We start from the raw sequence: 14,880 nt of genomic DNA, 5'->3' as shown, positions 1-14,880 counted from the left end.
CAATGATGAAAGGAAAATTAGGTTTAGGGAGGCATTAGGCATTCACCATGACCTACACTGCCTATGAGATTAGGCAGTGTTTATTAAAAAGGCACTGTTTATTAAAAAGGAACATTGAGAGTTCCTATGGAATGAACAACTGTAATCACCAAAAAAAGAAAAGACTAGTCAGAAAAGAGACTTCTAAATGGCATATATATAACCATTGTTTGTTTAGAAGCTAAAAGCAAGCTTTGGTGATATACACTCAAAAACTCAACATGCTTATGTTAAATGAGTCACCATTTGATTAAATGTTTAATTTTAGCAAACAAAATTGAGAAAAGAGCCAGATTGGCATGGCAAGGACCTGATGATACACAAGCAACTGGAAAATCCAGACTCGGAAATAAACTCTGAATTGGGCCTGCACAGAATGCTTGGGGCACAGCGTCTCATCACATATGATGCACGCAGTGCCCGAGAAAGGCAGAGCAAATGGTAACATCCTGCAAAACCCCCGCTGGCATCTACTCAAATAATATTGCTATCAGTTTTAGCTGACTACAGTATCTTATAGTTGCCAGAACTAAGATGAGATGAAACTAATCATACTGTGTTTTCAATCAACTTCCTGCTGGCTGCCACCATTTCAAAAATGGAATTCATTTGTTTTATGTCTATTAACATATTTCCTTCTTTTCTGGTTAGGCACTAAATGCAGTGGTATGGTATCGGTCTGGACAATAAGAAAGATAAGCAGCAGTCACTACAGTACAAACACAATTGTAAAAGTATTACCCTCTCTGACATACTCCTTTCACAGTATATGCTACCACCAGCTTACAAGTCCCTTCTGTGCATATAACCCTTTAACAGTAGTATCCCTAGCCCTCTGATGGCTTCACTCACATGTGAAACCTTCATGGAGTCCTTTAAAAGCCAAAGGGAAATTGCCAACATGTAGGTCATTAAAGAATCCCTCATCTTTAATAAGCAAAAAAGCTTAACTGGAATATAATATATCCAGTAAAATGTTCATGTATGAACCTCGAGTTCATATACACCATAAAGGAAAGGTTTCTGAAATCCAGTAGTCTAAGAAAAAATAAACATTACACGATTCTATGATTCTCTGGTCTGTTAACCAGAAAAACAAAAAACAATTTTTCCAGGTAATAAGAATCAGAAGTTAAGCACAGAATATTTTAGATGAAGTAATCTAAAATAAAAACTTGCATACTGAACCCTTTCCAAACTTTGTACACTAAGACTATTTCAATAAATAGTGAGATCATTTCTAATGACTGAAGTTGAAGATATAAAAATAGGGAGAAAGAGGAGCAAAATATTTCCAAACACTAAGTTGTGTGAATTTTTCATAAATAACATGAGTACTGACGAAGTTTCCCAATTGAGATTATCTGGGTAACTGAAACGATTTTGTAAAATATAAAGATCATCTCAGTACCCCATTAAACTTTACTTGAGCAGAAATGACAGGCTGGAGATTCTAAAAAGAATGGCAAGTCTGCAGATTTAAGGGTGGATTCCATGATCTTCAACAAAAGGTAAGCAAACGTTAGCTGTTGGCCTTAAGCAGATGTTTCAGAAGTTCTTAACAGCCTCACTCAGAAGTCTCTTCTTTCAGCTGTTCATTTTTCAGTCTCTTAGATCTTGAAACATCAAGAGTTTAGTAGTTTTCCAGTCTCTAGAGATTCTTGAAACCTAGAGGATCTGAATTTCTAATATAAACCCAAGTCTTTTAAAAGAAGAACCCCTCCAACTTCAGTTCAATAGTACATACTAGTCTGCTCCTGTAATCTCTTTGCATGCCACCACTATCAGCATGTGTCTCTGGAGCTGCTTTCCCTGTTCAACCAATGGGCAAGCCTTAGCACAGTAACCCACAGCTTACTTCAATTTTAATACTCCTTTCAGTCTTCTCCTTAATGTTTCCTGTCACTGTGGCTTACTGCAGAAAGCATGCATCTTACTATGAACAGTCCTAGCTAAGCACTGCATAAAATCAATTTAAAAATAAAAAAAAAAAAATTCATCTTTTATACCTGGTAAAATCTAGACCTTATTGTTTGACCCCCCCGGACACAGACTTGCTCTGCTGCCTATGTGGCTTGGGCTCACTCAAGAAGAACTGTGAAATGGTTCTCAACCATTGCACGGACAGGGACCAGGAAACACAAGCAAAACTCTTCCTCTGCATCACTTCATTTACAAATTTAATGGAAACTACTGCTTTAAATTACAAGTTTTCATAGCTTTAAATGTCCTGGCCCTGTTGTTCCAAAACGTGACTTGACAGACATTAAGATGACATGAAAGTCACAGATAAGATGCTGTCTTTAGACATGTTGCTGGTCATAACCCTAGCTGACATCTGGAGAGGCAGAATTTCAACTTCAGATGAACGTAAGTCTTTTTGCTATCACAACTTACTTCAGAAAGCTGGCATAAAACTGTAACCCCTTAAGAACTCCTGACAATGCAACTTCAATAGAAAGGCACATCTGCACTGATTTACCAGACAATTCGTTCAAGCACTAGCAAGGCCTAGGTAAATAAGGTCATGTAGACACTTAAGCTTTTTCAGGACTGAGAAGTACAGCAATCAACTCTGGAAACTGACAGCACAGTTTTTTTAAAGTGGAAAAATAGATATGTATTTTGCCACTGTGTATTAAAATGCACCTGGCAAACACTTAGAGACTGAAAAGCAGGCTAATCCATTCACTGTATTGGTGGAAAAAGTGAGGGGTTTGTTCCACAGTGCTGTCTTTCAAAATTATCACACAAAACCACCATTGCATGGATGGCACTCTGAAGGGGAACAAAAAAGGGAGGGCAAAAAAATATCACTTGATATCTACTTGTGCAAGGGAAGCATGTTAAAAAAAAAAAATCAGTTTTAAAAGCAATCGGTTTTCTTGAGAGCCTCCTGTAACCATTAAGCAGATCCTTGAACACAAAGCACCAGATTTTCTTCTCATTATCTAAACATGCTGAACTAGCCAAGAAGTTGAGCCCAAAGAAAAAGTTCACTTTCAACTTTCTACAATTCTCCCATAAGTATCATGTTACAGAAGTCAGTGCACTGTATTAGAGATAGCAAAAACTCGTTCTCCATTACTTTATAAAAAATATCAGACCCAAGTATGGGAACCTAACAAAACAAAAATAAACAAAATAATTTACTATGTGTTTATAATCTGTCTTGCAAGATCACTCCCAACAGGGCCATGGCATTTGTTGCAATTCAGGCTTCTGTCATAACTCAAAAATAGAATTTCATTTAAAATCCTGCCACTTCAATAAACCAACCAAATGTACAGTGACATCACTAAATCACTCTTATTGCATCTCTTTTCTCTCAGCCTCCACTTCCCCCGAGTACCTTAAACTGCATGACATAAATCCCAAGAAGGTACAATCACAGACAAGTGTAAATCTCCGGTGGGCCCTGAAAAGTCTATTTAGTCACATATTCTTTGAATTTTCCATAAATAAGAACATTAGGGACTAATGTTGCTGTGATAGGCACTAAAGGCACTTTATGACAATGTGTACCTGCCAGAATACCATCTCCCATGGCACATCTGATTTAAAAAAAAAAAAATTAGTAACGGAAATATCTTCAACAGACATGACCCTAGAGGTGGTAGTTTAGGAAGGAACAGGTTTACTCTTTTTTTTCGCCTTTGGCAACCAGGAATGACCCCTACTTCCTTCTTCCTAAAAGGGTATCAGCAAACAGCTAACAAGGGCCTTATCTATTATGAACCACTTCGCTTTCATAAGGTGGAGAAAGAAGTATGTTTTTGTCCTTAGCCTTTTTCCCTCATTAGTTATGCTGCCCTGCGTGAATTGTAGCAACAGCTCCCCGTTCCCGGGCACAGGGTAGGGATGTGTCAGGGACACCCAGCAGGGCACCCAGGGGCCCGCATTACTCATCTGCGCCTTTGAGGAGCTAAACGCAGGCCCCCGAGCGCAGCCCGCAGCCCCAGAGGAGGGGCGGCCTCTCCAGGAAACCTGCGTGCCTGGGGAAGCGGTCGGGCCTCCCCCGCCGGGCTGCCGGGAAGGCCGCAGTGTCCGGGCAGCGGGGGGGCCGCGGGCGGCCTCGGCACCCCCTCCTCGCCGCGCCCGGGGGCAGCGCAGCCACCTCCCCCCGGGACACCCGCTGCCTCTAAGCCAAGAGCCACCGCCGACACCGCGGCCCAGGCCCCCCGGGACGCGGCACCCACAGGCAGGGCGACATCCCTCTTCCGAGGGGGGGAAACCCCCGCGGCCCGCCCGGCAGGGGCCAGGGGCCGCCCCCTCCCCGCGCCGAGCTGCGGGCTCGAGCCCCGCCACAGGCCCGAGGCCGGGGTTACGACCTGGCCCGTCCCCCCCCCCCGCCCGGCCGCGGCCCCCCGCCGCCTCGCCCTTCGCCTGGCCGCCCGCCCCCCTCCGTCCCTCTCCGCCCCAGCCCAGCCCCGGGCCCGGCTCACCCCCAGAAGCCGCAGGGGCAGCGCGGGGGCAGGCTGGGCGCCTTGCTGCGCTCGCTGCCGGCGTCTCCCATGGTGGGGCCGGGGCGCGGGGCGGCGGCGGGCGGGGGGCGCGCGGCTCCCGGCCGGGATTCCAGGCCGGTCAGCTGGAGCCGGGCGGCACCACTGGGGAGGCGGCGGAGGGGAGGGCGCGGGGGGGCCCGGCCGCGCCCTGCCGGTGGGGCGGGCAGGGGAGCGGAGACGGGGCGCCACGGGAACGCGGAGCTCCGTGCGGCGGCGCCGCCCGCCCGCCGGTGCCGGTGACCGCTCCGGTGCCGCAGCGGCGCGCGCCCGCCCTCCCCGGAGCGCCGTTCGGCCCCTCGCGCAACAATGCGTTCCCCCCTCCGGCACCGTGGCTCCCCCCGTCCTGAGCGCAATGGTTTCGTCAAGCTACCGAATCAGCTGGGAGCGGCATGTACCACAGGACATCCCCGGGGGAAGTTGGGGTAGATCGCGTGCGGGAGCTGGGTGAGAAGCGAGTTTGGAGGGCACCCGTAGTCTCGAGAAGAGAACAGGTTTCTCCATGAGGAGCCTCAGGCGGGGCTGAGGCCCGCAGAGCTACCTGGAACCGCTCCCCTCCTTTGCCTCTACCCGTACGTTGGGTACACAGTGGTACAGCCAGGGACGGCCGGTGGGGTGGGGGGGGGGTGCCGGTGCCGCTCGCACATGCGCAGACGGGTCCCCGACGCGGAAGTCGGTCGGAGGGAGCGGGTCCCCGGGGGCCGGGCTGGGGCTGTCCCGGGCTGCCGCTCCCGCAGTGCCGGGGGCTTCTTCGCTATGGGGGGGGATACTGAATATCTTTCACTTGTCCTGGTCGCTGCCAGCGCAGTGTGCCGGGGCTGGGCCGGCTGTGCGCGCTCGGGAGCTCTCCCCGGAGGCTGGGCGGCTCTGGGGGGCTCCGGTACGGTGCAGGGAGAGGACAGGGACTTGTTCCCTGTGGGCTCCGCTTGGAGGGAGGTCTGGAGGGCCCCGAGGGCGACGTTTGGCCTTCTATTTCCCTTCTTATTCTGTAGACGTTCGTCCTGGGTTTCCCTCAGTCCGAAATAAAGCCGTGTAGGTTTTTGACGTACTCGGGGGTCTCCTCGCCTGTGGTAAACACCATTTGCTGCGTGAGGACACGGAGCTGTGGGCTGGCTGAAGGCAGGCTGCTCTGGCCCCATTCTCTGGGACCTGCAAGAGGTAAGGTATGGCAGGGAGGGAAGAGCACAGCGGGCACGGTCATTACTGGCTGCCGCCCTTTGACGGACAGGAAAGGAGAGGGGAATTTCCAGCATCTGGACTTGTGGGCTGAGTAATGGGGATTGTACTTCTGGTACTGGTTTAGCCAATAATACTGAGCAAGTTACAGCCTTGCGCTCTCTCTACCTTGGTTTTGTCTGAAATGGAAAATAGTGGTGACCACCCCCTCCCCCAGAAATTTCAGATCTGAGTGGAAAATGTGTGGTGTGACAATTGGTGACACCAATACTTGGTGTGGCATTAATGAAGGTGGGATTTTGATCTATTCCCGACTGCTGTTGCAGGTCTTATACTTGGATTTTTGCTTTGCAATTAAAACTAAGGTTATTAAACTTTGAAAATAATAAACATTCTTAACAAAGTTTAGAGTATGTGGATCTTTGTGAACAACTACTTAATTCTGTCAGCGGTATTATGGCTTTAATATTAAGCTTCCTAAAGCATTTTTTTATCAAATTAATTCATGACAGAAAAAAAGCAATAACAAAGTACAGATACACACATACTTAAAACTTTTGATTAAAAAGTTGGAATTTAATTGAAATCACGTAAACAGACCTCTTGTGAAGAGGCTGGTTCGTGACAGTTTACTAATGATGGTGATTTTATCAAACTGTTGTAGTCTGCGGTTGCCTGACTCCCCACTGATGCAGCTGTCTGCCCTCTAAAGTGTCTGTGGCTGCAGCCCACCCTGTGCACTGAAGCACCAGGGCTGCCTCTTGGCAAAGCTCTCTGGGGACACAGCTGAACTGCTGAGGGTACCAAGAGAAGCGAGTACATGCAAAAAAATAGCCCTGGCCTTGTTAAACTCAGCCCTTTAAGCCACTAAGTCAACTGGAAACTTAAATGGTCTCTTTCGTGCTGGGTACCTGTACTACTACCAGAAGCTGTAAACTCCCCTCAGACAAGGAGTGGCTTTTAAAGATGATCTAATAGGCTTTATGTCTATAATTGCTATTATGGTAAGCTCATACTGAGTTAGCGTTACAAGTGTTGTGGAGAAGCATTCTCTCTGCTCAGTGCTTTTGTGTCATTTCAAATAAGCCGTGGCTTTTAGTACCTGAAGGGAGCCTACAAGAAAGAAGGAGAGAGTCTATTTACACGGGCACGTAGGGAGAAGGGCAAGGGGGAATGGCTTTAAACTGACAGAGGGTAGATTTAGATTAGATAATAAGAAAAAAATATTTATCTGTGGGAGTGGTGAGGCCCTGGAACAGGTTGCCTAGAGAAACTGTGGATGTTCCATCCCTGGGAGTGTTCCAGGCCAGCTTGGATGGGGCTCTGAGCACTGGTCTAGTGAAATGAGTCCCTGCCTGTGGCAGGGGGGTTGGAATTAGATGATCTATCTTTAAGTCCCTTCCAACCCAGGCTATTCTATGGGTCTATAGTTTTGTAAAGTGATGTTGGGATAATGTAAAATTTCCAGTTTTCCAAGGAGTTCAGATTTTTAAAAACCCTGCAAGGGTGCAGTAATTCACTCCAAAGTTAAACACAAAGAAAAACATGAGTTTAGGGACAGTGTTATTCCACAAAGCAAACACGTATTAAGCGTGATGCCAATGAAGAGACACAACTAACTCTGGCTACTACTAATGCCCTAAGGAAGAATAATCTCAGGGACATGCACACGTGATGGACTTCAGGATTATAGTGCAGTTGAATACTGTGGGACAGAGAAGAGGGGAGAGCATGTGCTTTGATTTCATGCCATGTTTGTAATAATGTATTTGGCCTTTTTTTTTTTTTTTTTTTAATATGACCTTTGCAACACTGCTGTTGTATATCTGTGGTATTTCCTACTTTGTTTAGACAACAGAAAATTGCCAATGTATCAGTTCAGCGTAGTTTCCTGCAAATTCAGTGTGTTAATCTGCACCTGCTTTTCTAAACCCTTTAATGTTTTGATTTGTGTCATGTGTCTGCTAATCACATCCATCCATTTGCAACCACCAGAAAGCCTGTTTTTGTGTTGAAATGTGGCAGCGAGGGAAAGTACGGCTGAGCGATGCTTCTTTAGAGGCTGGCAAGGAGAAAACTGGTTCAGCTGATCTAAAATTAATGCAGTCATGAACAGGGCATTGCAGCCTCCATTCAGTGTGCAGGCTCTCCCTCCAACAGATCCCCTCTTGAGGCAGACCTCTGGTCCCTGAGGAGTTTCAGTGCTAACTGACATTTTCTCTGGCTTTTTTCATCCAGAGTCCAGGCCCTGGATGCTTTCTCAACAATGTACAAGGATCCACAGACAAATGGATAAACAGCACTTAGGAAACACATGGAGAGATATGCAGCATGCTAGTTGGACAGGGCCGGGAATATTCATATGCAGAAAGTCATCAAATGGTCCAGATACAGCAAAGCATGTTTCAACCTTTAGAAGCAAATATGCATTGTAAACTTGCATTATGTAGGGGAAAAAACCTACTGAGTGATGGGAAGGTAATTTGGAGAAGAGTGATGCCAGGAGTAGTGAGCAACAGTTTAAGTACTTAACAAGAGAAACAGCTCATGCAATTTTAGTTCTGAGTATCTGAATGCATGAAAGAGATGGGGAAGGTGCTAATCCTTTTTAATGAGTAACCCTGCAGCTATTCTCCAGGCATATTTTTGCAGACAATTCAGAGAATACGGAGAAAAGCAGCCAAAATACAGGCTGCAGACACTGAAATACTTGAAAAATCTAATGTTTACTGTCTGGCCATTTGAGAGATTATAACCATACATTCTTATTTTAAATTGTCAACAAAAATAGAAGGTATTTGCTAGCAGGACACACAGAATTTAGTAAAAAATACAAACTGGTGTCTCTAAGGAGAGAAATTCTTAGGACATATGCAGAAAATGTTCTCATGGTGAAGTCTTATTTTTAACCTCTTACTGAGGTTCACTTCTAGCTCATTCTCAGCAGGACGCTATTGCAGGATTAGATGAGGTAATGGACCTCACAGAATTAGGAGGCAAAACTCCACCAAATTTAGAAGCATCAATTAAATACCATTGTTTCTTAAGTGCTCCCTTTCTTTTTTTTCCTCAGTATGCTAGAAAAGGTTATACCTGTATATAATCAGAACATTTGGGGGTGGTTTATTTTAGTATAAACATGATTGCTTGACTGAGATACATGTGCACAACCCTAAAGTGGAGCAGGTGGAGAATGTCACAAGTATTGTACATCTTCTTCTCATCTTGAGATCTAAATTACCATGAAATGATAAAAGTGACTCGTGATGCCAGTCTGTTTGACAGACTCTTGAACTGATTGAAATAATCACCACTTTTTATTCCTCTTCAGTAGGCAGATATTCTTAATGAAATCCTTTTTTTTTTGGAAGATCATTCTTGTTAGAACCTGTACTGAGGCTGAGAAATAAAATGAGCGTGTGAGAAAGGGCAGCAGAGAGGACATGTCTGAGCTCTAGCCACAGCAAACGATAAAAGTGAACAATTATGATGATTCACTAGAGCTCAGGGCATGGGCTGCAGACCATGAAGGCATTAACCTGCAGCAAGTCAGCAACATGGATCTGACCTCGGAAAAGGTGACTGAACTGTGCCAAAGGCTGGCTGAATCAGGACTGAGGCTGCCAGGCTTGCAAATGCCTGCTCCTCACTGCATAGCTCATCTCATTTTCTCCGCATACCTTGGTTTTTGTATGCACCTGGCCTGGCAGGGTGTGATCCAGCTGAATGCCTCAACATTTGCTTATTCATTTAGTGTAAGTTAGGTGTCAGTGCAAGCTGTCTGAAGAGAGAAGTGCCTGCACCTTAGCCTCTGGCCTGGGCTTCAGTGAATCCAACTCAGTTTTCTTTGCTGCTTGAAGGAAGGCTCCAGATTAAAGAAGGCAAGCTGAACTCATCTTGGCTCTCAACACTGCTTGTGTTGAGAAAGCAAAAAAAAAAAAAAAAATTTACCACTCATGAATTAACAATTTATGAGTCATGCAGATTAGAAGGTTTTTGTAGCTCTGTCTTTTTAAAAAATAAAACATAAGCTTGAAAACTAAAGGACAAGTTTAAGTAATTACAACACAGAATTTCAAGTTGGGACTTCGACATTCTTCTGGTTATTTTAAGTGTCTTTGTGTCTCAGTTTCATTTTCTCAAGTGGAAACAATAATCTCATGGGCACTCTGGTAAAGGAATCTTTATTGGATGGTGTTTTTAGAAATGAAAAGTTGCTGTTGTTGCTATTACTGTGACTAAGAGAGTGCCATTTCTTTGCAATTAATGGCTGGATGGAGGGTCCAAGGTCAAAGAGAAAATTCTTAACCAGGTGCAATTTGCATTATTATGACTAAGCCAGAGGCAACTAATAATACTTTTATTTTTTTCACACATGTATTACTTCCCCTCTCTGCCCCTTATGTAATCCAGGGCACTTTGAAAAAAGCACAAATGGAAAAATTAGAGTGCAATTAAACAAACATTCTAGGCTAGTCTGAAAATGCCAGATAAAATATTCCAAATAAAAAATCAGAATATTAGACATGATTTAGTAAAAGGAGTGAGGATGCCTAGAAAACAATAGTGAGTAGTGACCTCACACAGTGGGGTGACAACCACTAATTCTGAAATCGCTCACAGAAAAATAAACCTGCAGATGTTAAAAGACATAGATGTGGCGTTTTGGGACATGGCTTAGTGGCAGTGCTGGGTTAACGGTTGAACACAGTGATCTTAAAGGTCTTTTCCAACCTAAATGATGCAATGGTTCTATGTTCTATATAAGTGAGACTTTCATTATTATTAGAAACCATGAGACTTATGAATCTGTAATGATGCTGAATTTGTGCTAGGCATTTCCTGGTGCTGGATGGCAGGCTTAGCAAAGACCATTCTTAGCCTTTGAATGTTCTTTTTAGCAAATGATCTCCAGGACTTTTTTTTATAAAAATTAAAAGGTAAGCATTGTTAACAGCAATTTTACCAGGAGGACAGCAGCTTTGGAAAGTGAAACAAGCTGCCTTGGGTCACACAAGAAGGCACCTGCAGATCTAGTAATACCATTCTCATTGCTCAACTCCCAGTATAGCAAGTGATGCAGAGTCTCTGCCATCTTGCAGAACTCATGCCTTGGGTGCTCCTATAAGCACCTCCCAGGACTTGCTTCCTCTGCCACAGTGTCCAGGTTTGCTCAACAGTGGTATCCCAAATCATCTTTGCTGCAACTACTTGGTTTATAAATTACATGGGTAAAAATTAATAAAGCACTATACTTGTCCTTCCATTTGAAAAAGCAGCTTAGGCCAAAAGAGTATGGTTAAATGGAAAGGTAGAATATTAGTAATATTTATATATTCTGTTTTCTTTACTTGTCTTCAGCATTTTCATAATGCCTTGTGCAAAGGGATCTTGTCTGCACCTAGGTCTTCTGGGTCCTACTGCAACACAGATAAAGAAGCATTATAAAATCTCATCTTGTATAAATATGAAAAAGTTCAGCCTTCATTAGATTGGAAGGTGCCTGCCCTGGTAATCTGTTTGAATATAAGCTATTTCTGCGCTTTTCTCCACTGCTCTGAAGATGTCAGCCCCAGGGACACGGCAACTGAACATATTTCTTGGCACCTCAATAGGTTTATTAATTCTCTGACTTCTGACCTGGTGTTTCTGAGCATGGCTGAGATGAGCAGTAATTCCCTCATAAACACTCCAGTGTCAGGGAGGCTTAATTGCCTGGTGTCATGAGAAAGTGTTTGGTAGTTCAATGACAAAAGGTCCTAGAGAATGTGAAATGAGAGCCGACAGTTCTCCCTTGGTGCCCCTGCCTGCTCCCCTCCATAATGTATCCAGCATTTAGCTTTTTCAGGGCTGTGGCACCAGTGTTAGCAGAGCAAATCCTGATCCTGCCATTCATGGTATCCATGTGATCACAGCAAGATCAGAAGTTAGAAGTCATAAGTGCAGCTCGGGTAATTTTGTAAACAGCAGCAGCACCAATTTCTTTTTCAGCAAGTGAAAAAAAAAAAGACACTGCCACTGGAAATGAAGAGCATACAGAGCAGCTGTTTCAAATTTGTCTGATGCTGTTATAAAACAAGTTTAAAGTGTTAACAGTTGTACCCATGGCACAGTTTTCCCTGCTGTGTGCACACTGACAGCTTTCCTTTACGCCGTATAACTGAACTACCACGTTTGTGCTCAGTTCCCTTGCCTTTCCTCTGAGACGCATTTCCCCAGCTGTGGGCTGGAAATAACTGGGCAGACTCCAGGTGGACTTGCAGGAACGCTGTGTGGCCAACCACAACTATCATGCCATGCAGCATCATCTGCTGGGCTGACCAGTGCTTGTGGTGGTCCTCAAATGTTCTGCCCACACTGTTAAATCTGTGCCGCCTTCTGACCCCAGGCTGGGAGTCACACCTCCAGACAGCCCCAAGTGTTTCACATTCTTCCTGTCACATCAAGCTGATGGCAGAATACAAGCAGGAAAGGTTGGAGGAGGTGGTGGCCCTGAGCAGCTGAGTCCTCCCTCGGCCAGGACAGCAGCCACTGGCCTTGGACAGATACTGAAGAGAAGGCGAATTGGTGAGGGGCTGCTGGAGAATCCTGTCCTGCCTCTTGCACACTCCTGGGGCAGTGTGCCCTACTCTCCTCTCCTCTCCCTGAAAACACTGAGATCTGAAGGAATCTTTCACCCGAAGGGGAGAACTGCTACTCCAGTTTGGAGGAGCGGAGTATTTGCTGGAGAGTGAGGAAATGGTGCTCGTTGAAGGTAAGGAGAATGCTGAGGGTTTGAATTTTCCTTAGAAATTCAGCAGGGGATTTCTATACCCCCCTTTGTCAAGCTGCAAAGCACTTCACTCTAACAGGGTACTGCTAAAGCCAGGATACCCCATTTTGGTTCAGTCAGGCAAGAAATTTGAGGAGAATCTAGACAGCAAAGCAACAGATCAGAAATCAGAGCAGCAAGCCATGAAAGAATGGTTTCCAAGGAACTGGGGGAGTTAGGAGTCAGAATCTGGAAGTGAAGCAGTAGTTAGGAAGATGTTTCTGACAAGATACCAGCCATGCTGAGAAACCTTGGCCCAGCTGCAAGAGAAAGAAATTGATCTGCGCAAAAACATTGTAGTTGGGACAGAAGGTGCAGAGCAGACTGGAGGAGAGACAGGCTGCAGCACTTGAACTTTGTGACCACAAGCCCCAGTGGGAGCAGCTGTGAAACTCCAGCTGCTGATCCTTACTTTGCTCCTGCACAGCTGTGTTGATGGTACCAGCAGTGCAGAAAGAGGGATGGGCTGCATGGTGTGGGGCCACTGCTGGGTGGAGGCAGGGGAGATGATTATCTCCCCATAGCACAAGGAGCAGCCATCCTTTTCCTAGCACAGCAGCAGGCATGGCAAGCCTTGTCCCAAAGTCTTTGGGACTCTCCATCCCAGATTGCAATAGTCTGTAACATACCAAGTACATAGGTGGCCCCAGAGTCACACAGCTGCTGCAGAGGGAGGACTCCTTACGAGCAGGTGGGAGGGAAAGTGGCTGTTTGTGTATGGGTGAGGGAGGTTGAGGTCTTGGAGCAGGGAGAGGAGATGGAAGCAGAGTCACTGCAGCTTCTGCACTTTCTGAAGGTCCACTTACCCTTCCAGCTTCCCAGACACATCTTTGACTTCAGCAGTGAGTCAGGCCTGCATGGGGTCCAAATGTATGGATTTGTAGGACAAATTGAAGATGTGAGTGGAGTAAGAGTCTGGCTAGAAGACCAGGGCGAATGCCTACACATTCAGGTGTGGAGCTGAGTGCTGGCACAGGAACGAGACACTGGGTGATTGTGAAGTCTAAACTATGCATGCAGGAGAGAGAGAATAAATCACTGTTGGGGTTTGCATATGGCTTTCAGAAGGATTATTGCATTTTACATTTTACAGACAACTTTTCAACAGAAGGACAGCTTACAGGGTACATCTTGAAGGCTGCTGATGGAAAGAGGTGGAACATGGGGCAGGTCAATGGTTAACAAGCTGAAAATAGTTCAGTGAAATACCACAGGCAGAAACCATAGCAATGGAGAAAAGAGTAACAGGAGGATAGGAAAGGGGAGGTTATCACCGAGCTCTTAGGAAGCAATACAAAAACTGAGAGACTTCTGAGCTGGGATCCTCAAGCCCTTTCTGTCACAATTAGCCTCCTGAATCTTGTCTGTGTTGCTGGGACTGTCACCTGTGTTACCTGCTGAGTTTACTCATTTCTTTATTAACCCCCCCCCCCCAGCAGTGGTTAACATGAGAGGTTTAAGAAGACCAAGGGAAAAGCTGGCAGAGTGGCTTTGTCTGTAATGACTTCTATTTCTGAAAAAATGTGACAGTTCAACACCTCAGAATGGGATCTGGGACGAACTGCCTTGTTTTCCGATTCTGTTAATCATAGTCAAGACTGGATTAAGACTGTGTCAGCGCAAACCTAATCAGTTCACCAGGGAAGAAAGCTATCTGCTTTCCTGGTCAAAGAAAATCTTGAAAAACCCTATTCAGGAATTTCTACCACCTTTTGAAGGCAATTTATAGACAACAGCTCTGAGGTGTGAGCTGCCTGTGCTTATTAGTGAAGCACTGTTGTTACCTACTTTTGTTACTAAGTAAGCTCATTCACTTCTGGGATCAGAAGGTGTCACAAGCCCTTCAAGAGCACGATTGGGAGTAGGTGTCGAAAGCCATTACTCATTGTCAGTGGTGCCTCCCTGCATTTCTGGGATGGGACCATCACTTCCCTGCTTTCAGAAGGCCACACACTGTGACTCTCTCACTTCTACTTCAGCACTTTCTGGCAATGCTGATTTACTGCAGCGGGGGAGATAGCTGCTCTCACGGGTCGTTCACCTGGCCCTTGGCTGCACTGGGGAAAAAGGGCTCCAGCAACCAGGCAAGGGATGCTGTACTGCTGAAACTGAAAGCTGGGTATCTCTTTTTTTAAAAAAGCAGACTGCATTGCTCTGGTTCCAGAAGTTAAATGCTGAAATCTAAGTACCTGGGAGCAGATGGTTTATATATTCTGAGCTGCTGCTAGTGCACACATCTGGTGCACTAAAGACATGGCCATGCTGCTAGCAAAGCCTGCTGGATGCAGCTCATCTTTACTGCAGCACAGTGCATCTGCACAACATCTGTGAGAAGATCAGGAGACTTCTCCA

The 14,880-nt window shown here is 45.6% G+C and overlaps 2 protein-coding genes across 4 annotated transcripts in view; one reads left to right on the top strand and one right to left on the bottom strand.

Moving 5' to 3' along the window:
* The window catches only part of ZFAND3 (zinc finger AN1-type containing 3), a 136,555-nt gene extending 131,399 nt beyond the window's left edge, over nucleotides 1-5,156 (bottom strand). The window contains exon 1 of one of the 3 annotated variants that reach the window (XM_048296605.1): nucleotides 5,083-5,156. Coding sequence is in view for 2 of the 3 variants with exons in the window: in XM_048296604.1 (XP_048152561.1) it covers nucleotides 4,485-4,555 (71 nt within the window). In the remaining variant the exon portion in view is untranslated. Of the gene's footprint in view, nucleotides 1-4,484; nucleotides 4,630-5,082 lie in introns of those variants that run through there. The other 2 variants (XM_048296604.1, XM_048296603.1) reach the window with 2 other exon arrangements.
* LOC125322353 overlaps nucleotides 4,851-14,880 on the top strand; it is a 49,368-nt gene continuing 39,338 nt past the window's right edge. The window contains exons 1-3 of the mRNA XM_048296006.1: nucleotides 4,851-4,931; nucleotides 5,131-5,421; nucleotides 5,534-5,699. Of these exons, the coding sequence (XP_048151963.1) occupies nucleotides 4,851-4,931; nucleotides 5,131-5,421; nucleotides 5,534-5,699 (538 nt within the window). The remainder of the gene's footprint in view (nucleotides 4,932-5,130; nucleotides 5,422-5,533; nucleotides 5,700-14,880) is intronic.

Source organism: Corvus hawaiiensis, chromosome 3, assembly GCF_020740725.1.
Source record: "Corvus hawaiiensis isolate bCorHaw1 chromosome 3, bCorHaw1.pri.cur, whole genome shotgun sequence".
Lineage (NCBI taxonomy): Eukaryota > Metazoa > Chordata > Aves > Passeriformes > Corvidae > Corvus > Corvus hawaiiensis.
Note: the sequence above shows the minus strand (reverse complement) of the source record. Positions and strands in the feature narration are given on the sequence as shown.